This window comes from Patagioenas fasciata, chromosome 14 (genome assembly GCF_037038585.1).
Source record: "Patagioenas fasciata isolate bPatFas1 chromosome 14, bPatFas1.hap1, whole genome shotgun sequence".
Classification (NCBI taxonomy): Eukaryota; Metazoa; Chordata; class Aves; order Columbiformes; family Columbidae; genus Patagioenas; species Patagioenas fasciata.
Genome location: NC_092533.1, coordinates 8,389,423 through 8,415,835, shown reverse-complemented (window position 1 = coordinate 8,415,835; position 26,413 = coordinate 8,389,423). Strand labels below are relative to the sequence as shown.

The window sequence follows — 26,413 nt, the reverse complement described above, 5'->3', positions numbered from 1 at the left end:
CTGCCGTCCCCTTCCCCTTCTTCCTTCTTTTCTTTCTCCTCCTCTCACAGACGGGAAGAGCTGCCCTCAGCCTTGAGGCGAGAGGCCTCCGCGCGCCTCGCCTTCCCTCCTTAGCCCAGTCCCGCGGGCCGCCATTCGCCTCGCCCCGCGCGCCCCGCCCTCCCCTCGCAGCAGAACCAACAGAAACCGCGTGACAGCGTGAGTGACAGGCGGCAGCGGCCAACGTTAAAGATCCTTATTGCTGTGTGGCTGAGGCTCCGGCGGTATAAAGGCGGCCACGCGTTAAGGCTCCGGGCCGGAGAGTACGTGTCTCAGGGGGAGGAGAAGGTGGTGGCGGGGCCGGTGCGGAGCAGCCGAGCGCCGCGGGGAGGGGTGCCAGCTCCTGCGCGTGGAGGATTTTAATCCGATTCCGGCCGGCCCGGATTTTATTAGGAGCGGGTTTTAAAGTGAGTATGAGCGGCGGCGGGATGGCGATGGCGGAAAGGGGGGGGGAGGGGCGGGACCGGACCGGATCAGACCGGCCCGGCGGGGGGAGCCGCCTCGCTGACCCGCGCGGCCGCGCTCCTCTCTTGCAGGCGCCTGTCGTCCCTCTCGCCTCTGCGGACGGGGCAGCATGTCCGAAGCGGAACAGCAGTTGGCGGCCGCTGCCGGCGCCACCCAGAACGGGCACGAAGCGGCCGAGAGCGCCGGAGAACAGCAGGCCGAAACCGGCGGGGCTCCGGCGGCGGCGGCGGGCGCAGCAACGGCGGCAGCGGCGACAGCGGGAACGGCGGCAGCAGGAGCCGGACCGGCAGCGGGAACAGCGGGGACGGCCGCCAGCCAGAACGGAGCTGAAGGCGACCAGATCAACGCCAGCAAGAATGAGGAGGACGCGGGGTAAGCGCCGCGCTTCCGTCGGCGGGCTAAGGCGGGAGCAGGCCGCGCCCCCCCCCGCCCCCGGGCGCCATGTGCGGCGGCGGAGCGCGGCCGCCAGGCCCCGGCGCGGCCCCTCGGCGGGAGCGGAAGCAAAGCAGGCGGCTGGCGCGCTCTGGGGCCCGCTCCGCCCGGCGGGGGAGGGCGGCGGGCGGCCCCGCTGCGGAGGGATCGGGCGGGCGGTGAGCCGGCGGCCCTGCAGCACCAGCGCTTCCTTTGTTCTGGAGCTGCCTTTTGTTGGCGCCATGTGGTGGCTGGGGGAGGGGCGAGGAGCGGGTTTGTTGCCGTCTCACGCTGTAAAATGGAAGGAGGTTTTACCTCGGTTCGCTTCGTATCCCGCGTTTTCCCCCTCCTTTTCGGTTTTTAACGGAAGGAGTTGTTTTTTGTGTGTGGGGGAGGGCTGGTTCAAACTTCTGAGGCTTGCACGGCCCATCGCCGCCGGCGACCATGTTTTGTGTAACGCATATAAAAATAATCCTGACTTTGGAAGCTAGTCGGGGTAAGCTAAGTATTTTTTGAGTGAGTAGAGGAAAAAATCAGCACGAATGAGATGATGTGCAGTGTGTTTAAACCAGTAAGGTTGATTTTGGTGTACTTTGCAGCATTGTCAGAAAACGGCTTATCTTTCACAATTGATTTCTGGAGGAGTCAGTGTAGTTTCTCTGTGTTTTGATCCTTGTGTACAAGAGAGTAATTTCTTTCCTATCATAGTTGGTTTGTTTATGTACATATATGCTTGACTTGAAAACTACCTGCCTGTTTCTCAATTGGGTCTTTGTTATTCAGTCTACCCCATATATTTAATTGGAACTTCCTTTGTTATCCCTGGGCCCTGAACCAGAGGGTCTGTTCCCTCAGGTTGGACAGTGAGCTGAAGCCACAGTAGTGTAATAGATTTTGGCTGTAATGGAAGGAGGAAAACTTGCACAAGTGTCTCATAAGCTAACGCTGGATATATCTTTTGCAGACACTAGAAGGATTGGGAACCAGGCCCTTTAGCTGTGTGCAAATTTTTGTTTTACTTTTTTAGTGTTCTGCCTTGAAAAGAGGTGATGCTCTCTGCCTATCTCACATAGGAGGTGACAAACTTCAACCTCAAATCAGTGCGACACAAAACTTCAAGAAAAGCAGTTATTTAGAGGGATTGACCTATGTAGAAAATATAGCACTGTGCTAAAACAAGGACTGTCCAAGACAGAGTTTTGGATGCTGACATTGGAGTATTTTGTTGAGAGCTGAAACATGCTTTGATTTAGCTGCACTACTATGCTCAGGAGAAAAAAAGAGACTACATGTTAAGATAGCAGTTGTTCAGTTTGTGTGGCCTTGGAAGGCAAAGCCAAATATGAGGAATTTGGTCTTAGTTTCAAAGGCTTTATGTTGTGTTATGTAAATATATGTAGATATGGATCATTCCAATTACAAAACAAAGGACTGTAAATTACAAAGTGTAATATCTACTGCTGTGGTAAGAAGTGAACTTAGTATGTGGTAATATCTGTGTATACCACAGCCCCATCCCAATGGCGTAAAGCAGCTACAGCTGCCTGCAGACAAATTCGTGTCATCCCCCAACCACTGAATTTCTCTTGATTATTCTATGAGTGTAGTCAAGGATGACAGGATATGCTACGGAAAACCACTGTCAGTCTGTACAGATTACAGCAGTCATGCTTGGTCAGTAAGCGGTTGTGATGAGAAGGAATCCATCAAGTTATCTTTTTTCACTTGTTATTGAAAGGCTTAGGAAACTTTAAGGCATTTTTCGTAAGGCTCTGTAATGGCTGCAGAAAGCACACAGCCTTAACTTGAACTCTGTATATCTTGTACCTGTCAGTTGAGTGTGCACACTTTGATCTTCTGAAGAAATAAGGGTTTAGACTACAAAGGATATAGTTTCATCCAGTTTAAGGAAAAAAAAAAAAAACAACATAGTACCTATACATTTTCCTCATGTTGCCTTTTGAACATAAATGGATGCTTGTTATAGCAAACAGTTAAACATAACCACCAATACCCAATTTTATTTACACATAGTCTAGTTTCTAAAGTGCTACTAGCTTCTAGTGCCAAATCTAGGTTGCCCCTAAACAGAGCAATAATAACTTTAACTGCTTTGGTTTATAGTTAGCTTGGGAACTCTGAAAATAGAAAATGCAACCATGTTATTAATGTTTTCATTTGAAGTGAGGCATTTGAAAAGTGCCTGTTTGACTAATGTAAGTTTTGTGTTTTAGCTTCACTTCTGTATTGTGATTCATTAGTATAGATGCTTCAGAGGATATTTTGTGTGGGAAAGTGGGCAGGGAAGTACTGTATTACCTTTCATGAAAGTAAAGACTTAATAGTGAAGATAACTCCTGTGGTTCTTGTGAAGATAGAACTAGATTCTGTAAGCAGGAAGAAATGCACAACATAGTTAAGGCAGGTCCAAAGTCCCAGTTCTTGTATGTGACTGTTCTTGAAGGTCATAGATACCTGGTTTAAATTCTGCAGAACAGTTGTAGGACTAAATTTTTTACTGCCATTTGTCCACATCCTAAAAGAGCTCAAGTATTTTGCTTTTGATGCCTTATTCTATCCTGAATGTTTTTAAAATGGTAGGAATGATCCTAGGTTCTTTCCAAAAAGTGAGTTGGCAGTACTCGATAATCAATACTGCTTTGTTGCAAATAGCAAAATACTGTTGAAAGCATGTAAGTTACTTGTGAATAATATAATGGGGCAATTTTTACTGCTTCTTATAGTTTGGAATAAACTTTATGATGCATTGTGTCATTCAAAAAGAGAGTGCACCCTTGTGTGCTCCTGTAGTATCATTAGCTTTTGACAAGATGTAAAAGCATTTAACTTAGAGTTGGTCCTGTTTCTGACAACACTGCTGAGGTGTGTCCCACTATGAACATTTTGCTCCATGTACTTTTCTGTAGTATTTTGTGATCTAAACAGCTTTATCTCTTTTAAATTTCAGGAAGATGTTTGTTGGTGGCCTCAGTTGGGATACAAGCAAAAAAGACTTGAAAGATTACTTCACCAAATTTGGTGAGGTAACTGACTGTACGATAAAGATGGACCCTAACACAGGAAGATCCAGAGGCTTTGGATTTATTCTCTTCAAAGAACCTGGGAGTGTTGAAAAGGTGAATTTAAGATTCACATTTCACATTCTTAACTTCTCGGGGAAACTTTTCAGCTTGGGTTAATCATATCAAACTATCTTCCAGGTTCTGGAACAGAAAGAACACAGGCTAGATGGACGACTAATTGACCCCAAGAAGGCCATGGCAATGAAAAAGGATCCAGTGAAGAAAATATTTGTTGGTGGACTTAACCCAGAAGCCACAGAAGAGAAAATCAGGGAATACTTCGGAGAGTTTGGAGAGGTGTGTAATGTTACCTTAGTAAACACTGAAACATAGTCTGCAGTTGCTACTTAGTTTACTCGTAATTTGCAAGTTGCAAATTAAATTAACTTCAGGTGTATGAAGCCTTCTGTTGTGTAACTGGTCCAGAAGTTTTCCATCTTGAGTGCAGGGGGAGGGCACATAGTGTACTAGGCACTTCCATGGCTAGTTAGATAGCCTTGTCTTTAATTCAGACTGTTTTGTCTTATGTTAAAATTGGTTTTAAGTATTGTAAAATTGAAACTTCTGGTCTGAAATCCAGTGTTAGCGTAGGAAGAATATTGCAACTTTAGTGTTGCATAATATGCGTAGATAGGAAACCGACCGTTTTAGTGTCCCAAATGGCATACACTTAACTGTTTCGCTAAAACGAAAATCTGAAAGTAGTATTTAATGTCTTCAGATTGAAGCAATTGAACTTCCAATGGATCCAAAGACCAACAAAAGGAGGGGATTTGTGTTCATCACTTTCAAGGAAGAGGATCCGGTGAAGAAGGTTTTGGAGAAGAAATTCCATAACGTCAGTGGAAGCAAGGTAGAAACTTTGACATGTAAATTGTTGTTCAAGCTCTTAATACCACTACATCTATAATCTGAAAAGGATTTTGTAGACCTGTGACCTCAGGGTACCAAAATTATGATAAGGACAGCTTTCAGTTTACCACAGGGGTGTTTTGCCATAAGTTCAGTCACAGAGGTTACCAATGTTTTTTACTAATTCTTGTGGCTTTAATACTTGCTATGTTGTAGAGGCTTTTGTATGTAAAGCCTCTGATTGCATTTATTAAATTTGTGTGGGAAAAACTGTCTTATTTATGTATCCGTCTGGCACTATGAGGTATTTCAATAGATTCTTAACTGTTTTCAGCATAGAGCACTTGCATATAAAATTCAAGGATTATAGACTAACTTTTTAAGCTGCTGGCTGGAACTGGCTCTGTCTAACAGCTTGGTGTCTTCACTCAGAAGCACCGCCTGCTACTAAAAATTTGTCATGTAAACCCAATAAAAGGATGCAGAGAGTAAATGTGTACTTAGGGTAACTTGCACCTGGTCAGCTGGTTATGTGCACTACTGTAAAAGTGGTGTGAGGTGCTCTGAAGAGCTGACATTGCTCTCTGTGGGAATGGCTGGTGGAGGCTTATGTGTCAAGCTAGTGAAGGCTGGAGGCAAATGATGTACGCTGGCTGGAGGTGTCCGTCCATTGCTCCATGGTCAGTGTGACCATGTGCTAACTTCAGAGCCCTAGTGCAGCTGGTCATACTCTGACATGGTGACTTCAATTGCACTTAGTTTGACTGGTCTTGACACAGCACAGAACAAACTTTGGCAAACGTACTGGTAGTTAGCAAGGCACTGTAGTTAGCAATAAAGTTTGTTTTCAAGAGAAATGAAAGTTTATGTGCAAAAGGAGCTGAGAAATAAGTAATACTTGTGTGTCTTGTAACTATGGCTTGTTTTTGTGTCAATAGTGAGAATAAAAAAAGCAGGTTACCTTAAAGCTCCTGTGTAAAGAATTCCAAGTCAGGCTTGCTCAGGTGCTGCTATCACTTGGAGTTGTTCTTCCACAGCAGCAGTAGCTTTCATCTCAGACTGCACAGATTCAGGAACTAGGAAGCTGGCTGACAGCTTGAACTGTAGCTTGGGAACCTGTCTGGGAAATGTCAATTCTCATTGGTTTTAGCCGTTAGTATTAGCTAAGTGATGATTTCAAGTGTTGTTAAGCGTATTGTACAGTCCAACACAGATGGTCAGTGTACAAGGTGTATGAAGTCTGCCAGGAAAACTCATCCTGGTGCATTTCCCAGAGCCCTGTTCATTCAGTGCAGCCCAGGTGAATTCCAATAACAAGAGCCTCTTCTTGGAGGTTATGCCAGGATAGAGGGTTGTCTCTGGCTCCTGCAGGAGCAGTGGCTTTGCTGAGGTGGCCTCAGCACCCCCTCTTCCACAGGGGAGCTGGTGGTAGGGAATTGACGGTATAAAATACTTAGAAAGCAGTGGCCTGATTTGTGTGGTCAATAATGACTCACCTTCTCTTCTGTGAGAAAGCTGGTGGTAGGGAATAGACAGTGTAAAATACTCCATAAGCAGTGGCCTGCTTTGTGTGGCCAGCAGTGACTTACCTTTTGCCCAGGTGGCACAATAAATCGAATGCTTCTGGATACCCATTAGTCCTGGTCCCGTGATGGAACACAGCATGTGTACCTCCTTTGCCTCTAGAGTAACCTCTGGCTTCCCTAGGTAGTTAGGCTTGGGTACTGCTGCTATAAGACAGTATACATTCTCTTCCTTGTTTTTTATTTTCAGTGTGAGATTAAGGTAGCACAGCCAAAAGAAGTATACCAGCAGCAACAGTTCAGTAGTGGTGGAGGAAGAGGTAGCTATGGAGGAAGAGGCAGAGGTGGAAGAGGCGGCGGTAAGTACTGCACACACTACTTTAGTATGGACACATTCTAAATAAGTTGTGTGTACTAAAATGGGATTTTGTGGATGGTTTTCCCTTCTATAGCTCAAAGTCAAAATTGGAATCAAGGTTATGGCAATTACTGGAACCAGGGTTATGGGAATCAAGGATACGGCTATCAGCAAGGTTATGGTGGCTATGGAGGCTATGATTATTCAGGATATGGGTATTATGGATATGGACCAGGCTATGATTACAGTAAGTAAAGAGAACTGTATTGGGTATAAGCAAGCATAACTAATTAGCAGTTTAATGCATTTGTTCTCTTGTTCATAGGTCAAGGCAGTGCAAATTATGGGAAGACACCAAGACGTGGTGGTCATCAGAATAACTACAAGCCATATTGATCAAACTTATTCAGGTATGCAGTGGCATGGTCTCTTTTGGAAAATGACTGCATAGGTTTTGTATACAATGCTGTAGATGGATATTTCAGTTCTGTACCAAATTTAACTTTACAATAAATTTCTATGGCCTGTTAAATGTGCATCTTACTTGGAAGAGCTCCCTGGAAATGTTTTACATGTTTAATACCTACAGATAACTAGTTGTCTAGACAGTGTGGTGTGTAAATTTCAGCCTTGCTGAAGATATTAATTAATGATTTTATTAATAGGTTAAACTGAAACAGATTTTGAGGGTCTGCTTAAAGCTGCAGCTCTGCATCTAGGGACTGCCTCTTGGAGTTAACTATGGACTCTGCATTACTCCAGTTGTACAGAATGAGATGCATCTTAGGGAACCAGTGTCACTTTCCACCTTTTTATTTTGTATTGTTTTTGTGTCATACATTTCCTGTAATGGAAGTGTTAATTTTACTGTACTTTTTGGTACCTTTTTGGAATCTAATGTATTGTAAGGTATTTTACATGTGTTCTGATTCACCATGACATGAATATTGAAGCTATTCCTAGCTTTTGAAATAAAAAAGGCGTAATCTAGTGTCCTGTGCCATTCTTCAGCTTATGTATTAGTAAAACGCCAGTATACTGTTCCTAGAACTTAGGTCATGGCAGTACCTTGATAGATGAAGAATTGTGCTTAAGTGTTTTTAATCTTAAAACTAGAAGGCTGTAGTGGTAGTTGTGCTCACTTGCAGTTAAGTGGCAGCTAAAAACTGCAGTCACTTCTGCCTGCAGGTTATGGAAGAGCACTCAGGTGGAAAGCCCCAGCTGTTGGGGAGACTGTGCTGGTGGCTTGCATTCTGTAGTCAAGGACAGAGGCTCAGTGTAACTAAGTGTGCATTGTAGGGCTCTGCTAGGAGGAGCCAGAGGTATAGGTGTCAGGGAGGGCTCAGAGAGTCTAGACAGCACTGCGGGAGGAAGCTAAGAGGTGTGCAAGAAGCTCGCTTTACTTCCTTTGTGTTTTGCTGTCTTGAGTTGGAGACTTTTCTACAAGTTTTTAACAGTACGTATACCTGCCCTGAAAGACAGGTTAGACAGATATTCAATTACCAATGCAAAGTCTGAATTCCTGCAGCCTAAAAAGGGCTAAAGATCTTCCACTAAAGTTTTGGGAGGAAAACCAACAAGATATCTCTAGAGATGAGTAACCAGCTAGAAATAAGCTCTCTTTTGTTGGCTGATTTACCACTATTTTAAGGCAATAACTAGCATGTGATTTGCCTGACTTGCTGCAGAATAATCCACATCTCAGATTTATTAGTAAGTAGCAAGTGTTGCACAAAGTAATCTTCTAATCTTTGTTGCAGTAATCAATTTTTTACTTTCCTTTTAGAGCTTAAATCATCTGACTTTTTTTCTTGTAATAAATTGTATTTGAACAAATGGGAACCAGAAGTGGAATCAAACCAAGTAACTTAAGACAAGACAAACATGTTGCAGTGACCTTTTGTGTTTTTTTTTTTTTTTTAACAAGGGATACAGCTGTTCCTGTGGAGACTATAATATACTGCTCCCTGCTGGTTCTCCTTGGAAAGAAAAACTTGCTGTCAAGTTAGAAGTCTCTAAGACTTTTCTGGGGTTAAGTGGAAATCTTGAGTATTAAAACCAAAAGAAAATCAGATTTTAAATCTGATAGTTAACATGACAGTTTTATAGCTGGAGTATGTAACCTAATGCTCAACTTGTAAATAAAAAATGGCAGACCACTGAAACAAACGAGTACAGTATTTAAAAGTATTACTGTCTCAGCATTTAAAATGGAAATGCTTTACTGTTTTGCATCCTTTTAGTTGTTCTCTTATGAAGTAAGAGGGATAGCAGAATATTTTTCTAGCAAACAGTTTGCCCTCCAACAGGGAGCTTGTGTGTATCAGGACCATACTTCTGCAATACTTCTGGCTAGTGTATTAGCAATAGTTTGTCAGTTGGCTGTGATGTTGGTGTTTTTTCAAGCAGGTTCTCAGGTAATGCTTCCTTGACAGGTGATGTGGCCTTAAGCGGAAATTGAGGTACTTAAATGGTACTTAAATGCAGAGCTGGCTTTCCCTTTCTTTTTTGCATGAAAGGTTTGTGATACAAAGAACACGTAATTGCTTGATGAAAGCAAGGGCTTGTACGCAAGGTTGTTGCTTATGGCTGGAATTTACTCTTAATTTACTAATCCTACTTGAATATTTCTTGAGGACAGAATACTTGATAAGAACTGGTTTGGGTGCCGTGGCCCTCAGCTGTCTGTTCCTCATGCATTTGATGTTATGAGTTTGGGACTGAAGTTTTTGACTTCATCTGGTCACTGAGACTGTTGAATATAGTGCTACTAGGGACCTTGTTATGAAACAGGCTACGGAAACTGGTTGGAAGAGCCTGGGGAAGACTGTGTATACTGGCATCTAGAATGGTGTCTGCATAGGTAGCAGCAGATATAAAAAATAAAGAGAACCCATTGGCTCTTCTTAATTTTAAAAGCATCATAACCTGAAAGAGCATGAATTCAGAAAATGTAGTTTATAGCAGCTACTAGAAATATATTCCTTTATAATAAAGTTTAGATATGCTGTTTTAAATAAAAGCCAATTCCACACTTCTGCCAGAGTTAAAACAAGCTCTTGTAAAATTTATTTCTATTAAAGCTTTTACTAATAACAAGATAACTGAAAATAACAAAATCAAAGAAGGGTAACTTATGTGGTCTAAGACATGCTAGGATGAAGATTAATGTGCATTATTATGGTAGAATGATGTTTCTTAGCAGTGAATCTTTAACGTTGTTTGAAACCTATAGAAAGAAAATAATGTTATGGCTTTCTTTTTTTGTAAAAGCATTATCAAAAGGAATTAACTTCATTGCCTCATTTTCACTTACATTATATGTAAGTGTCATAATAGTAGTGTACTTAGTAAGAGGCTTTTGCATTTTTGGTTTCCTGTTGGGAAAAAAAAGGCATTTTTCTTGCTTAGTTCAGGTGGCAGACAAGCACATTTAGTCACTAGGCCTCCAAGTTAAACTGGCACTGTTGAGTAATCTTTCTGTTCTCAGACAAGTACAAACAGCTGTATGTCTTTCCATTAACTTGCTAAATAAAATATTAACACATTTTTCTCGTGCCTGCTATACTAATATTGCACTGAACTAAAAACATGTTTTTCCTGAGCTCAGGGCCACAGCACTGTGAATCTACTATGGTGGCTGAGGCCACCAATGATTATACTGATTACTGTGATTACATTAGGTATATTCCTACCCAGGTACCTGGAGTTTTTCACTGGCCACTTCGTTAAAAAACCACTTGGTTGTCTTTGTCAGAGTAGGCTGAAGAAGTACAAAGGGTGGTGTTATCAAGGTGTTCAAGTGTACATGGTGCTCATGAGTGTGTGGCAAAATGAGTGGCAGCAATATGTTCTCTGTAAGCAAGCTACAGAGGGATTTCAACATAAAGTAAGATTTACAAGGCTTGGAAGACTTAACAGGACTGAGTCTTACTAATGCCCACAAACTTCTGAGTATAGCAATAAATTTATACTTAAGCATGAGATAACAGCCGTGAACCTGAAAGGATCCTCTTGAAGTAGTCAAAATGCTCAAGAGAACAGAAAGCACTACTATTTCAAAGTCAAATGTTAAGTAAAACAGGAGCTATAGTATTAAAAGTCCTGTTTATAGCTCTTTATAAAGCTGTTGGCCTAAGTGGAGGTTCCTAGATTGTGGCATTTAGAATGTAGGGTGTTCTGCACTTCAGGGCAGTTAAGGAGAGAGTTGCTGACTAGTAGTTAGACAACTGACTAACTAGACAGTGTATGTGGCTGCAGCAGCTTCTGTCTGGAGACTTCAGGCACTGAGCAGCTAGCATGAAAACTGTGCTTTTTGTCTTGATCTGCATATCATTTGCATTCCAAGGGTTAAACTCTTACAGCTTCCCAGACAAGTGCAGCATGTTCTAGTGGTGAGCATTTCTGGGACATGTTGGAACCTGGCTTGCAAACAAATGAATACATACAGCATTACTGGAAGCATCAGCCTCTGAGAGAGGGTAGCTGTGAATACCAGATGTGCACAAGTCTGGTCCATGCTTCAGATTGCCAGAAATTCCTACAAACTAATTTCAAATAAAAACATCTCTGAGGAAACATGATCCTGCTCTACTGCCAGTGATAATGCTTGTGAAGTCACATTTGGGAACCTTGGCATTTAAATAGTGAAGGGTGAATATAGATAAATACCTGCTTAGGTAGAACAAGTGCATGTTTTCTGTTGGTTCAGATGTTCTTTTTCCATATCTGGAGAGAGAATAAGCAACCATTTAGAAAACTGATGATTTTGAGACCAGTTTTTTTGACTAACTTGGTTAATACTGAGTGTGCAGAAGTTGTATAAAAAGCTAAATGGCAAAAGCACACAGATATGGCTTTTAAGAATGAAATTTGGACAGCTGTTACCAGTTGCCTTTATTCACATAAACACTTCAACCTCTGCCAGAGCAAAGCTACTTTAAAAGGTTTGTGTATCTGATGAGTAAATGGTTTTGTTGAAGAACAGAATAATTTAGAAGTGAAGGCTGAACTTGATTTACTAAGACTAATTTTCCTATGTGCTCAGCATCTACTATTTTGGTGCTATTCTAGCACTTCCAAAAAGCAGGCTCAGCAGCTCAGCTTTGACTTAAGGCAGCCCAGCAGTAACCCTCTGTGAGGCAGTTGTGATCTACCTGTTAGTAGCTTGTCCATTGTGTCCACAACAAATTTTGCATCCTCCATACTGAAGCACATTGGGGGCTTGAATTTAAGCACATTTCTTCCTGGCCCATCTGTACTCAGTAGAATATATTCTTCCTTAAGTCTGGAAAGAGCAATAACAATTGTTTACCTTTGCCTGTAGTTCTGAAAAAATGAAGGTATGAGCATGCAGGCTGTCCAGACAATGCCTTTCTGCACTGACTGGTTCCTTTTTCTGCCAGTTGGCTATTTTAACAACTCTTGAGTGGCAAGGTTACTTTCTAACTGTGTGCTTGCCTTGCACATGTAGCAGCTACATGATTGTACCTTGTGATTAGATGCTCTGCTTCTGCTGTGGCTGGGGTCCTTTGTGCTTGATCCTTGATTAAGTCGACTCCAATGAATAAGCCAGAACCCCTTTAAAAGAAATAAAAATAGTCAGTTGGTATCAGAGGATGGAACTGTATGTGAACTAAAAAATTGCTGAAAACACAGATTTCATGACTTTCTTAAAACCTTATCAGTTGAACTGAGTTGTTTATGACTGAACCAAACAAAAAGCAGCTGAAAATATAAACATGGCACTGATACCTGACATCACCAATGATGGGATGCTTGACTTTCTGCTCCTTGAGTAGCTTCATCAAGAAGTTGCCTACTTCCAGGGCATGAGCCTGAAGTTGTTCCTTCTCAATCACGTCTAACACAGCTAATCCAATTGCACATGAAACAGGGTTTCCTCCAAACTAAGCTCAGCAAAGGGACACACATAGCCATGGAAAGGGAAGAAAGATGCAATCTTGTCACTGAAAGTGTAGCCTCAGTGATAGAATGAGCATACTGCCATTGATATCAGATGGAGCCAGTGAACAGTTATATACTAGAAAGATACAAATAATACGAACAGCAAAACTGTGTGTGATAAGGATGATTAAAAACACTGTGTGAATATCTGATATTAATACATGGATTCCTGTAGAGAAGGAAAGTTTGGGCAGCTTACTTACTGTATTAAAATACTCTACTCCTGTGGCTGCAAATGCTTCTGCAATTTCTCTTGTTGTTGCGACACAGGCTATAGGGTGCCCATTTCCTATTGGTTTCCCCATAGTGACAATATCAGGTATAAAATCTTCTCCCTGAAGCTGGAATGCCCAAAAGTGCTTTCCAACCCTGCCAAAGCCAACTTGAATTTCATCAGCAATAAAAACACCTCCTGCCTTGTGCACGTGCCTGTAATATAACATAGTATTTACTTTTTAAGAACATGCAGAAAGCATTTGCAAACTTCCAAAAAACAAGCTTGTGTGGGCCTATGTTCTGTACCATGTGTTTAAAAACAGGTCTTTGCTATATAAAGTTTACATTCTAACATGAAGGCAGAGGCTTTTTCCTGCCTATAGAGCTATATACACTAGAGCAGGCAGAGAAATTCTTTATCATCTATATTCAGCAAGTATGTTAAATTTAAAAAGTTAAGATAATGAATGACCACTTACTCTGCAGCCTTCTGAAAATAGCCTGCTGGTGGAATGATTTGACCACCCACACTTGGCAGGGATTCAACAAAAAATGCAGCAATCTGAAACATATGTAGCATGCATGTAATGTTTGAACACAATACAGAAAGTTGTGGAAATTGTGTTAACAATTAGGAAGCTCTTTGTCATTGGATGGTTCTTACATGATTATGTGATCTTTGCTTTTAGACAAATCCGTACCACTTAGCTCAGTAATCCTGAATGGCATTGACAGCCATACTCATTTCTCAAGACAAATGGTTATGGAAATAACTTTTTACCTTTCTGCCTCTCCTATGTGCTTGTTCAATTATATTTTTCACTTCGTTAGCATAGGCTGTTACTGAATCCTCATGGTCTTCTCTATAAACTCCTCTGTATGTGTCTGGAACAGGAGCCTATGCAAAGAAACAGTATCCTATATTCAGTATATCGTAAATAAGACAATTAAACGTACAAGTAGTTGATAGAGGCTCAAATACATACCACGTGGACCCATTCCTTTTGTCCTTCTAGATTTCTGAATTTATATGGGCTTATGTCAATCAAGGTTGTCAGATGTCCATGGTAAGCACTTAAAAAACAATTAGCAGAACTAAACAGTAATTTCTTGATTATTAAAGATTAGTATGACTGATAGGTAAAAGAGTAGTGAGGCTCTGTCACCTGGTGGGAGTACAGTCACTTAAGATGAGAACAGCTCTATCAATCAGCTTAGTAGCAGTTGGCTTTTTTATTTTTTGACATCTTGACTGTAATTCTGTGATTCTCTAAGGGATGCAGAGGGACAGTACTCCCTGCCACTGGTTTGCAGTGACTGGAATCATGAGCGGTATTAAGAGATTGCAGAATGATGGGAAGGGATGTGTCTGGCCTACTTGTGAATAACCTCCATTGATGGCTCTGGCCATCCCATCCTAATATTTGACCCCCTTCATGGTAGAAGAGTTTTTGCCTATGTCTCATGAAAATTTCTCAGATTTCAACTTAAGTCTATTGTCTTTTTTTTCTATCACCATATATCTTCAGGCCTGCTCCATCCCATCAGACAGCTGTGGTTACAGTAGGATGTCCCTCTAGCTGTCTCCTAGTGCTGAACAAATCCATTTTTCTTAACGTCTCGAACCTGTGGCTCCCTGCCCATGGTGGGAGGCCACTGCTGGCCTCCTTCCAGTATGTCCATGTCTGTCATGTACTGGAGAGCCCAAGCTCAACACAGTTCTCTGGGTTGGTCTTGAAAAAATACCAACCAGGGGGAAAAATTACTTGCCTCAACTTCCTGGTTATTAAAATATTTCTATGACAACAGATTTTCAGAAATGCTCTGACCATGGACCAAAACTGAGACTTGTACCCCACAGTAAATAAAATTTCCAGTATACTTACTGGTCTAGAACGATAACATCCTCATGTTTTGTATACTGTCGTGCCAACCTTAGGGCAAGATCGTTAGCTTCAGATCTGCAATTGAAATATACAAATAGGCGTTTCAATCCACATGTCTTGAGTTTTGAAATTCTAGTTTGCCTTGCAGTGTTGTTTGTGTTGCTAAAGAACAGACACTACAGGATGCACATTACTCACAGACCCTGTAGCAATCTGCACTCACTAGGTAGGGCTGCTCACCGGAACACAATCCATCATAACAAACTGAAGTACAGGAACTGTTTCGGAAACAGGTGGCTTTGGTTTGGTGTGGTGTGGCTTTGTTTGTCTGTTTGTGTGTGGGCTTTTTTATTTGTTTGGTTTGTGGTGTTGTTGTGTTGGGTTTTTGTGTGTTTGTTTGGGTTTTTTGGGTTTGTTTTTTTCTTTAAACTGTAGTTTGCTTGGGAATACATCCCTCCAAGCAGAAATATGCATCATTACTTTTATTATCAGAATTCAATGTAATTCACAGTTGAGAAGTCAGACCAGAAACTAATACCGTAAATATTTGTTAATGTTTTGTAGTTCAAGGCCTTATAAATAGAATAAACCCCCTCTTAAACTAAAGCACTAGTTTAGTTTCCTGATAGAGAGCTTGTTAAACCTCAACTTCAGAGTCACTGAAGTTCTAAAAAGACTACAGTTTCTTCAAAAACAAGAACCCCAAACCATGTTTTTGTCAATATCCAGTCATCCACACCAGATCATGCAGTTGACTGCTGATAAGAAAGTATTATATTTATCTATATATACCTAGTGAAAACGCAGTATCAATTCTAATATACATGACTTACCCAGAATTCAAAAAATAAAAGATACATAACTTCTCAGGTAGTGTTTTTGAAAGTCGTTCTGCATAATCGACCAAGTTGTCATGAAGATAACGAGAATTTGTATTTAACAATTGATTTTGTTCATGGGCTGCTTTTACTATATCAGGGTGACAGTGTCCAACTGCAAGAGAGTGTAGAGAGTGGTGTGAGAGTTCTTGCACATTACCCATGGTGTTCATTCACATACTAACTTCTATTTCTCTAATAGTACAGAGATACTACTACTGATGATTGTATTTCATCAGTGGGGCATTAATGATACTGTTCACAGAAGGCAGTGTCAGTACACATTGTAAGCTTTCTCTAAAAACTATTTTTTCCCCAAAAAAGGTTTGACATTGCTTGCTACTGTACTTTAAGGGTTGCAGTTAAAACTGGAAATTGATATGCTAAAACAAATAGCATCTAATTTGATACTTGGATTTAGACATTTACACAATTTTAGGGGTTTGGGAATATACAGGTAAGCTTTATGATCGGAGAATGATTAGTTGTGCTATGGTGTTAGTGACAGCACTGACCAATTAGAGAGATTGCAAATACTGTAAGACAGCAGCTACTAATATAAAATTAAGGGTGCACACTGAGCAGTGGCCCTTTGACTGTCCGCTCAGCAGTCACTTTTATAAACACAACAACATGTTAAGATGTTTGTTAGTTTTACAGTTAAGTACTTAAGCATCATGGGAAGAAAAATCTGTAAATTTCAAGACAAGTACATTTGTAGGAAGAGCAGGAAGCAGGTGTGAAAAGCACACTCAGGCACACAGAAATTCAAATGTGAACCGTAGTTTCCCAAACTACTGGCTCAAGAACGGTTCATTCCACTTTCCCAGTTAAACAGTGGCTCCCCCAACACAATGCAACAATGGTAAAAAGTACTGATTGCTCCTTGTTCTGCTTAGAAAAACATGGTATCAAGTAACATGACTTTTAACTTACCATGAGCAACATTGTTTATGCAGTCAAGGTATTGTCTTCCATTCTCATCGTACATGTACTGGCCTTTCGCCTTTATGATCTTCACCGGATCGTTAGCAAAAAACAGCTTGCAAGAAGAGCTGTGACAAGCATCAGAAAGACAAATAAATCTTAGTGAATTCTAGAAGTTGCAGTTTATTCTGCTGGTGACATTGTCAGTTCAGTCAGTTAATAAAGAGAAAGACATTTCCCCAGTTTGCTGACGTGTGCTGTCATCCTGCTCCTGCCCCCTAAACTAAAGCTTAGGGTGGGGAAGAGAACAGGCCTTGTGCTCTAACTTGATAGTCACATTGTAGTTAAGACTTGCAGGGAATTTTAAAACACTCAGAACTGAGAATTCTTCAGTAGTAATCTAGGCACAGCACAGAGACAGGACTTCACCTTTGGAGTTTCATCCAGTCTTAAGTAACTGCAGTTCCTTACTGTCTATGCTGTCTGCCCTTCATGGTCTTGAAATTATCTTTGGTGTCTTTTACCTTGTGATCGTTTTTATTATATGCTTGCTATTCTTGCTAAGGTCCTGATTTTCCAGATAGTATGGTGTGGTTCTGTATAAAGCTTTACTAACCTTAGCTGAAACCTGGAATGATTTTATAAGGCTGGGTGTACTTATGTGTATTTGTTTCATTTTTAAAATAAATTGCCAAACAAGTAAAATGGAAACACGTCTACCTAAGTAAGAGTTGCAGAGATTTCGCTCTGAGGGCAAATTCCAAACTTTCATGCTTCATTCAGTAAAAGATTGCTTATGAAAAAAAAATTGACCATGAATACAAACTCATTGTCAAATGAACAACAACAACAATAGGACAAATGATAAAATAAGACACCGTTTCATTCTCCCTCCCCTACAGGAATCCTATACTTTCTGTGTAAGCTGGCAGTAGAATGATAAAAGTCAGTTTTTTGGTAAAGTTATACTGACTGTTCAACAGATGCTAAGAAAGCTCTTACAGAGACGGGGTCTTTGTTCCCAGTTACAAGAAGATGAAATACACCAAAAGCTATTTATTCTTTAGATTTGTGTAATAGCACAATTCTAATTCCAGCATTTACTTTCAGTCCAAGTTCTGGGCTCGTTACATCATCAGTTTACAGATTCAAGTAGCCTTGATTTTTCAGTGTACAACATAAAGCATTCCCAGTTAAGTTTAAGAGTGAGTTCTGCTGCCATTCCTGGATGCAGGCTATAGAATGAAGAATTTGTTAGGTTAGTTGAAGACAAGTAATTGGAAGTTTGGAAATGCATCTTATACTTAGTTCTGTCAAATTAGGCAGACATATTGTTAATTCTGTCATATCTTAGGTGTAAGAAAAGGTTTTCCGAAAGACTCTGACACTAGGTCAGCCTGAGGGTCTGAGCCTGCAGCGGTTCTGCTCCCAGCAGAACTGCCAGGAGATGCTTCCTGAGCCGTTGGAAGTTTGAACAGGCACAGATACCATACAGCTTCTATACTTCAGTTCTGTAACTCCTTCAGTAATGCTAATTACTGTTAATTATACTAGTAGAAGCAGGCTTTGCATACCACCAACTTTCCCCACGATGTTGCTAGTTTAACCCTGCAAATCTGGCGAGGCAGGAACTTGTTCTGCAGCCCCGGCAGCAATCGCGGTGTCGCGGGGCCGGGCTCGGAGCAGCCGGGACTTGCCGCGCTGGCTGCCCGGGGCCGCGAACCGGGGGCCGGGCCCTGCGGACACGTCAGGCGCCCGACGGCGGGACGGGCAGCCCGGCGGGAGCGCCCGAGGGGTGGTGGCGGCGCCTCCTCCTCAACATCTCGCAGCACTTACCCGATGAGCTGCCGCCTCAGGGCCAGGGTCTCCTGCCGGGAGCGCTGCGCCGGCCTCATGGCCGCTCTCGCCGCCTGGGAGGGGTCGGGGTGGTGCCGCCTCCTCGCAGGGCGGAGCGCTGCCCGGGAGAGCTGGTGCCGCCTAGTGTTCGGGAGCGGAGAGGAGTGACGGCCGTAGCGATTAGTGCTGATCGCTGCTAAAAACGTGCCCTTACCGCGACTGTTAGCAGGAGCAGTACAGGGAGATGGGCATTGCGCATGTGTCTGCTCTAGCAGCACTGTCACGGTGCACCTCTCTTACCGTGGAGACCAGCCCGACCTCCCAGCCGCTCCCCAAACCCATCCCTTTAGGCAGGCTGGTGTCACAAGGAGTAGAACAGTAACTCAGCAGGGCTTTTGGGCTCCTCTGGCTGTGAGGCTGGACTCTTCACTTACAGCAACAAGAGTGGTGACTTCATCTCTGAGGTCTCATCCAACAAATGAGGGAGAGGTGGCCCCTGCGGGGTCCTGCAAGGCTGGAAACTGTACCCCATAGGGCTGCACCACGGGTGTCACAGCAGCCCAGATCCCACCTGGTTACCAGCCACCTCAGAGGGTAATAACAAACATGGTTTTGAGGGTGGTCTTTTTTTTTTTCAGAATCATTCTTACAGCTATATCATAACTCTATTTTGAAATACACATTGGGGAAGTTTCTTTTACAGATGGAAATAATTTGAGGTGGTAGTCTAGGTGTTACGACTGTATTAATTGTTCAACACATACTTCGCTATTCAAGCAAAAGTTAAAACCAAACAATCAATGTTGTTGTATGGTGTATGGTCAGGGACAGACAGGTAGACCTGATTACTTAAGAGCCAATCCTAGGATAGGCAGTAGTTTGGATTAGAAGAACGGTCATTCCTCCATTCCTGTTTGATTGTAATTACTTAAAGAAAAACAGGAGGACAAAGAACCAGAAGGGATGTTCTGAGACTTCTGCCACTGCAAGCAGTAACAACATCCACCAAGAGGACTCTAGAAAATAGAGCAGACCCTTTTAAATTACACACTTGTCAGACTTCCTTGCTGACTAGATATAGCAACCAATAATTATCTCTAGTTGCAGTTATTTGATAAACACAGGAGCAATTTAAATATTGCATCACATGGAGAATCCAAAACCAAATTGCTGTGCACTTTAAGTCAGTTTGAACTTAGGAGTTCAAACTCAGTTTTTGCATAAACGTCACGTTTCAAGTAACAAAAGACAGTGGAGGAAAAGTTAATAATGGCTGTTAATCTTTATTTGAACTCTGGTTAAGATATTTAGTATCTTTATAATAACAACCTGAACATTTACAATTAGGAAAAGTTTATTCTTGGTTATAAATGCAGAGTTCATGATACATATTCACACAATTGTAAAGGTAATCTGTACAGAGAGACCATTTTTAAAAATCTAGTCCTTGCTTTTATTACAGAAAGCACAATAAAATATATTTTTTGAGGTCTTAAGCTAATGTACTGTCCATTACAGCTTTAAACTAGAAATACGTGATGCAGTACTAATTAATACTATTTTAACATGTTAAAACAATGAATAAGAAATACTGTTGTTAATGCCTTCATTTTTAGAACAGTTGTTCCCCCAAGAAATAAGTAAATAGAATACTTTTCACAGCACATACACGATTAAAAATCAGAAAGAGTTTGCAATAGAAATGTTAAGTACATTTTGTATATACTTCTTTTTAAAGGTGATACATTTTACAGAGATTTAGTCCGCTTTGTATAAAATAGCATGTAAATACAGTCAAAACAAAACTACTTTTGCAAGGTGTCCAAACTGCACACACACGAATGGCCCTTTCTCCTCTGAACAGCCTTACTGAAGTGATGCAACCACTCACATAAACAGGGACACTTGCATAACATGGTAGTGGATTAAGCCACATTAACATCATTTCAAAACAAATACGGACAGATAAAGCACATATTGCATGTATTTTTCCTTAACTGTAGATAAATAAGTCAGATTTTCATTTAGATTTTAAATACCAGCAGGTATATTTTCTCAATTTATGTTGTTTCAGAAGTCACACCTCAGTGCTAGTGTACATACTAGTTCTACAATATTTCTACATCCAAAGTAATTGAATGCACCAGAGCAGGTGGCTTTCAGTTCTGACTGGCATTTTGAACTGAACATTCATCAAGTTGGCTGTTTTTGAAAAAAGGCTCCCAAATCATAGTGTAAAGAGTTGCTATGAAATTTTCCATAAAACTGCACTCTGTCTATGAAACGTCACCAGCAAACACAACAGGACTCCAGCTCCATTCTAGCTATTGGCAATTTCCTACCTCTTCTGCTTTATTTGGAAATCCAGTGGTAATGTGGGTGCTTTTGCTTTGCAAAACCAAGTCCTAGTTTTGTATATAATTGCAAAAATGCAGATCTGATATGCACCCATCTATACTTCATAACATCACGCCAAACACACTTCGCAAAGTTAAGCATACAGTGCAGTGTTCAGCACACTAAAAAAAGCATCAAGTGGTATTAATTTCATTTATAGAGAAAATTATTTCAGATAGTTGGGACATCTCCATTTTAAGTTTCTGTTCATTAATATCTACATTATATAAGAAACCACACACAGACACACAAGTGAGCTGACTGTTACATGAAACTGCGCAACTAGGAGGCAACTTCTACCAGAACTTGGTGAACAGGGGTTGATTGTTGTCCTAAGACACAGGAAAACCGCAAATGTTAATAATGCATTTCTTATTCCACTCTGTTGTCAATAATGCAACTTTTTACGCATTCAAAACTCAAGTTTCCCAGCTTTCCTGTGGTTTTCCCCCAGGCTCTCTACATTAGTATAGAGTCATACAATCTATTAAGTCTTCCCATTCATTTCTAAGTGACAGTTTTTCGGCACTTACTTTAGCTGCAGATTACACAATTGTTAGACATCCCAGCTAATGGTACACAAGTGTATGCGAAAGTTTTGGGTTCACCTGGGGACACGAAAATACTAGAAGTCATTTTTTAGCTTACAAATGTAAACGATAACAAAGGAAAATGACGTTTAGGAAATGGAATTTTACTCACTGCTTTGCTTCAGTCTGCAATAGATTCCCCAAAGCGGAGCTGTGAAGTATTTCAAACTGTACTAATTACAGTTGGGTTCACTGCAGTGCCAGCAATACAATTAAAAGGTCACTCCAATGAGACTGGACTAACTAGCGTGAGAGATGTCTTCTTCCCCCCCACACCTTTTTTTGTTTGGTTTAAAATCAGTATTGCAAAATAGTCCAAGAAGTATTCTTACATAAACGCTGTCCTGCGAGGTTGCCAAGGTCAGTATATGCCACAGTGATTACTTTGGCAAGCTCAAGTGGCTTTGGCCTCTTGAAATCTACTAAAATACTTCATCTCTCATTGACAAACCTTCCTGGTTATAGCCCTGGCAGGCTGGCTGTGCTGTTAAACACATCAGCAGATACTTGCCACCTAAAACTTGGGGGTTTCTAATGAGGTAAAGCAGTATGGAGGTTTTATTCCATCCACCCTTAGACACCTACTGAGGACACTGGGACTAACTCTACTAGTTATACTGGGGCAAATTGGCACCAGATTCACTGGTCTGCATTTGGACTGATACCTACAGTATTTACCCAGGATAAGTGGTTTGGGGACACTTGTAAAATTTTTCCCTTTTTTATCATTTGTTGTTAATAATATTTTTGCATATCTTACGTATAAATCTGTTGCTTGTAAAGAAAAATAATTCAAAGCTTCCAAAAGCTTCCACTCTAGAATTTTTAAATGGAAACTTGAATGGCAACCTACTGCGGATTGATTTTACTTGTATAACACTTTTAAGTTGTCTGGGCAACGTTGGGACTAAAAAAATAGAAGTGAGAAAGAAGTGAGGATATGATGGTATTTCCCAAAAAAAACCTACCAGATTTGCAAAAAAAGACTGAAGTTTCTATCTATTTGCTCCTGTTTTACAAATATCTATTCAAGTCATATAGTAATGCAAAACAGGCACCCATCCCAATGTGTGCTGTCAATTAAGGGACAGTGTCATGGTACAAAATTTGTCCTGGTGTAACATTTCTTTCTCTCCATTAAAAACATAATCTCCTCTAGAGGGCAGCATTACATCAGTATTCAATGATCAGGAATCCGAAGCTCTAATACTCCTTTATCATGCACACCGAGTTTACAGGCTAGCTAGTTATATCGACCAAGGATCGTTATTTACCATTACGATAAAGCTGGAAATTTCTGGCATCTTAATATTTTAATTAGGCTATGCGTTACAAATGGGTGAGTTCTTACGTTCTGGCCCAAGAGTCTGCTATATTTGGCTGATTACAAAACCATGTGTTATAGATAAAAATGCAGAGCTTCCTTCTGAGCTGTGGGCTGGCAAGACAGTGAAGGCGCAGCCTGAGCTCTTGGCTGGTGTCACCCCGCTCGGCACGGTTGTGCACAGTGACAGCGGCTGGAACGGGACACTGAGCTTGTATGTGGGGAAGAGGAGAAAGTGGCCACACTAGAAAACAGACTTGCTGGCCTGAAAAGCCTTGGTCATCACAAATATGCTTCGTAACAATCTTAAAACCTCACGTGTCATTCTCCGTTGCATCTCCTTTTTCATCATTGCGGAGGATGTCTTGGACTGCAGAAACCTCACACGTGTTTTGCTTGTTTGCTTAAGGATTTCAAATGCTGACTTTATGAAATAACAGAAGAAAAAAGCTCACCTAAATCTGTTGGTTTTCTAAAAAGAAAACACATCAGAAAGTCTCTTATTGTTAGAAGAAACATTCTTGTTTTCAAATACACAGGAGAAAAATCCATATGGAAATAAATTCATCGCCATTATATATACAGCAAGTGTTAGAAGCAGTGTACACAAGAAAGGCGACTCTCCCCATGAAAATAAAACAAAGCATGTGGCAATGTCTTGATTATTATTTTTTTTTTAAACCCAAAAACTAAAACCCCACTGTATTAAGGCTTAGAAAGTTTCAGTTTGGAATCAGACAGGGTTTTCTCTGCCATCTGTTTCATAACCCAGAGAAATATTCCCAAACTCACTGGCCAAGCCCACAAGTCAGCCACAAAACTCTAATTAATCTCCCCTGCCCTCATCAGCACAGGCCAAATCATCAGGTTCATGCTCTGGCAAGGGGCCTCTCGAGTTGCTTTCACAACCAAACTGGAGTTAGAGAAACAGGGTTTATTTGGCCGTGTTCCCTTCCTGCACAATCCATTTTCCCCCCCAGCTTTAGGGAGCGCTCCCCATCCTGACAGCCGGGTCCTGGAGTGCCAGGGGCCAGGACAAGGACACACACAACCACAACACCATGGGCAGCAGCTCCGGCCGCGGTCACCGAAGGGATTTGCTGTGTCCTCCCTGCAGGGCTTGGGGGCTGGAAAACCTTTGAGGGCTTTCAAGTGAGTTCTTGGGCTCTTAGGATTCAGTTTGGGAGCTTTGCTTCCAAAACTGATTTGGCTACGGCATGTTTGGGATGTTGGTTATAACTGGGAAGATGGTCATTCACTACTATTTCAAATACAACAAGCTTTAAAGAAAGCTGCTTGTCCTCTGCTCCTGGACAGCAGGCAGATGTGGTTATCTTAACATAATGGAAATCACCATGCTTTCATGGTCAGTTAAATTAGACTAATAATTTTGTTTTGTAAAGTAGAAAACAAAGATAGAACACATTTAGCTGTGCTTTGGATTCCCCCAGGACCAGTAAGCTGAAGTGTGTTACCCAAAACGTCTCTTGGTGAACTCATGAAGCTAAACATACTGAAGATTTTAGTGATAAATAGTTGCTCAGTCTCACACTGACCTACATTTCATAAGCATTAGCAGCCTCCCTGTCAATCACCTTTATTGCTACTGACATCTCGTGGTAACATTTAGCTGCATTTCTGAATTCCTGTAAAACAAACTTTCTCTTAAACCAGAGGGAAAAACAACAAAAAAAAGACAAAATAAAACCCAAATAGGTTTCCCGGGGAATAAAAAATGCACTATGCTTGGTGAGAGGCTGAGATAATGACTGAGTTTTGAGCAAGACTGCCAGTACTACCTAAAAGTCAAATTTAACTTTGTGAGCTATTTTGCAAGCTCAAAGTATTCAAAAAGACCCACATAAACATTTTCATATGGAAGGAGAAAATAATCAGCTGATCTGGAATGCATTTGCTAAGCAAAGCACATCTTTTTTTTAACTCTTCCCAATAGGATCATGACTGCTCTGAAACAATTTATAATTTATCAACCCACTCTTGTAAATATGTGTGTGTGGAAAGCACATGGAAGTCTAAGCACATTTCCTCTTAGACTCTGTGTAGTCAATACAAAAATGAACAGTTCCTCTAATGCAGTCTGTTGATCTGCAGGATACGATCGATAAGGAACGCTGAATTCAGAATACAAAGACCAGGTGCACTGATCTCAGCTGGGGACTGGGAAGGACGTTGAGCGTCCATCCCAGCTCTGCCTGCATCAGAAGGGGCTGGTAGAGTAGATGAACCACCAGCAGATCCTTGGAGATCTCCTGGTTAGTTCCTCGTAGCCCAAATGGCAGTAGGCACCGTATATGGCAGGATCTGTACCTGCCCGCATTTCTGATGGAAATGGGAGCGAGCGGCAGGAGTGCAGAGAAGCTGCTGCACTCGGGCTGTGCTGGTCTGTACGGGTGCAGGAGATCAGGTGTCCTGAACAGACCAGACTTGCTGCAGGTGCACAGATGGATCTGCTGTTATGTGCTGGATTCACTGTGTTTGGGATGCAGAATAAACCAACGCAGAGACAGCATGTGCCCGGGAATTCTCAATGATCGGTCACTGAAAGGTTTGGCAGCGAGGCGGTAGCGCCGATGGGGTGGATACCAGCCACGGTTCTGTGCTAGGAAGATGATTCCAGCCTTCCTCCTCAACCGGCATGGAAATACTGCGAGTGCTCAGGCTGTGCGTCGGGGATGGGGAGGAAATCCACAGTTAGGAGGCTTAGTTGATTCCGAACGAGCTCTGCTCCTCTGGTACAAGCAAATGTCTTGGGTTCTGTGGCCGCAGAGGCTGTGTTGGGAGGGGGACGGCTGCCACGCGCAGTGATTAGAGCAACGGGTAAAGCACTCTTCTGGTATTCTGTATCAATGTTTTGCAGGCCTGGCAGTGGTCACAGTTGATGCCTACAAGCACTGGATATTCCACAAGTTGAAGACGGAATACTGACTTGTTTACCTGAAGATAATAGGACTTCGGGGTATTTCCTCAGAGAAAATATAAATTTTAATATAATTTCATAAGCTTTGGAGGTTAGCTTGTCTTGTAGCTTCAGTGATATCAAACTTCTTCGAGTAGGAGCTAGATAGAAAGCTGTTTAGTTTTTGCCAGCGTATGTAAAACAAGACTTTTCTATCTGCATTGTAGATTGTTTGTGGACACTTCCAGATTCTTGTGCTTTCTGCAGTCATTCTGGGGACTGAACTCTCATTGATATCGATAGAGGTTCCATGAACAGGACACGTGCAGGAATTTGTAGAAGCCCACAGTGTGGTTTGGAGTAGTGAATTGCTTTTAGTTTGAGATGACTGGGGGAGATGGGAAGAGCAACTGTACATTAAGGGAACAATTACAGATCTTCTTCCCGGTGACATCAATGAGAGATTTGCCTTCAACCTTCCACAGAAGATGATTTTTAGCTTTAATTTGGGACAGTACAGGGGTTTTTCAAGAGCACTAAAAGCCAGTGGGAGCTTGGGAGGCTCCTTATGCCTTTAAAAACCCCTACATCAAAAGTGATAGCTAACAACATGAAATGGAAGTAAATAAAAATGCATTTTCATTGCTGTTTTGAGTTACACAATTCTTGTTTCTTGATTTGGTAGTTGATCTGAATTTACACAGATTTAATCTATATGGTGACCAAGAAAATGGTCAGTACCGG

The 26,413-nt window shown here is 41.6% G+C and overlaps 2 protein-coding genes across 7 annotated transcripts; one reads left to right on the top strand and one right to left on the bottom strand.

The window, feature by feature from the left end:
* The first annotated feature begins 278 nt into the window (after positions 1 to 278).
* HNRNPAB (heterogeneous nuclear ribonucleoprotein A/B) lies at positions 279 to 26,332 on the top strand. Of its 6 annotated transcripts, none has more exons than XM_071814732.1 (9): positions 279 to 446; positions 576 to 876; positions 3,884 to 4,052; positions 4,137 to 4,295; positions 4,720 to 4,851; positions 6,624 to 6,732; positions 6,826 to 6,978; positions 7,057 to 7,141; positions 8,659 to 10,282. In XM_071814732.1, the coding sequence occupies exons 2-8, from the start codon at positions 614 to 616 to the stop codon at positions 7,125 to 7,127; spliced, it is 1,056 nt and encodes a 351-aa protein (XP_071670833.1). In that variant the 5' UTR covers positions 279 to 446; positions 576 to 613; the 3' UTR covers positions 7,128 to 7,141; positions 8,659 to 10,282. The 6 variants fall into 6 exon arrangements, with proteins under 6 accessions (XP_071670833.1, XP_065704837.1, XP_065704836.1 ...); XM_065848765.2 differs by lacking the exon at positions 8,659 to 10,282 and adding an exon at positions 7,397 to 7,722; XM_065848764.2 differs by lacking the exon at positions 8,659 to 10,282 and adding an exon at positions 25,631 to 26,332 and having other exon boundaries at positions 280 to 446.
* LOC136107612 (5-phosphohydroxy-L-lysine phospho-lyase) lies at positions 9,822 to 18,562 on the bottom strand. The gene is made up of 13 exons (XM_065848763.2): positions 18,442 to 18,562; positions 16,615 to 16,733; positions 15,634 to 15,793; positions 14,801 to 14,875; positions 13,901 to 13,988; positions 13,696 to 13,812; positions 13,394 to 13,476; positions 12,902 to 13,127; positions 12,486 to 12,640; positions 12,222 to 12,311; positions 11,888 to 12,018; positions 11,403 to 11,459; positions 9,822 to 9,960 (listed from the first exon to the last, which is right to left on the bottom strand). Exons 1-12 carry the CDS (start codon positions 18,498 to 18,500, stop codon positions 11,407 to 11,409), a joined length of 1,356 nt encoding a protein of 451 aa, XP_065704835.1. The 5' UTR covers positions 18,501 to 18,562; the 3' UTR covers positions 9,822 to 9,960; positions 11,403 to 11,406.
* Positions 26,333 to 26,413: the final 81 nt, after the last annotated feature.

Bases quoted from the DNA above. Each gene is read 5' to 3' on its own strand.
- HNRNPAB (XM_065848764.2), top strand. From the start codon at position 614: ATGTCCGAAGCGGAACAGCAGTTGGCGGCCGCTGCCGGCGCCACCCAG. The intron at 877-3,883 runs GTAAGCGCCGCG...TTTAAATTTCAG, and splicing joins AAGAATGAGGAGGACGCGGG to GAAGATGTTTGTTGGTGGCC. The intron at 6,733-6,825 runs GTAAGTACTGCA...TCCCTTCTATAG, and splicing joins CAGAGGTGGAAGAGGCGGCG to CTCAAAGTCAAAATTGGAAT.
- LOC136107612 (XM_065848763.2), bottom strand. From the start codon at position 18,500: ATGAGGCCGGCGCAGCGCTCCCGGCAGGAGACCCTGGCCCTGAGGCGG. The intron at 12,019-12,221 runs GTACAATCATGT...TGCTCTTTCCAG, and splicing joins GCAGAGCATCTAATCACAAG to ACTTAAGGAAGAATATATTC. The intron at 11,460-11,887 runs GTAGATCACAAC...TTCTCTCTCCAG, and splicing joins AATGGACAAGCTACTAACAG to ATATGGAAAAAGAACATCTG.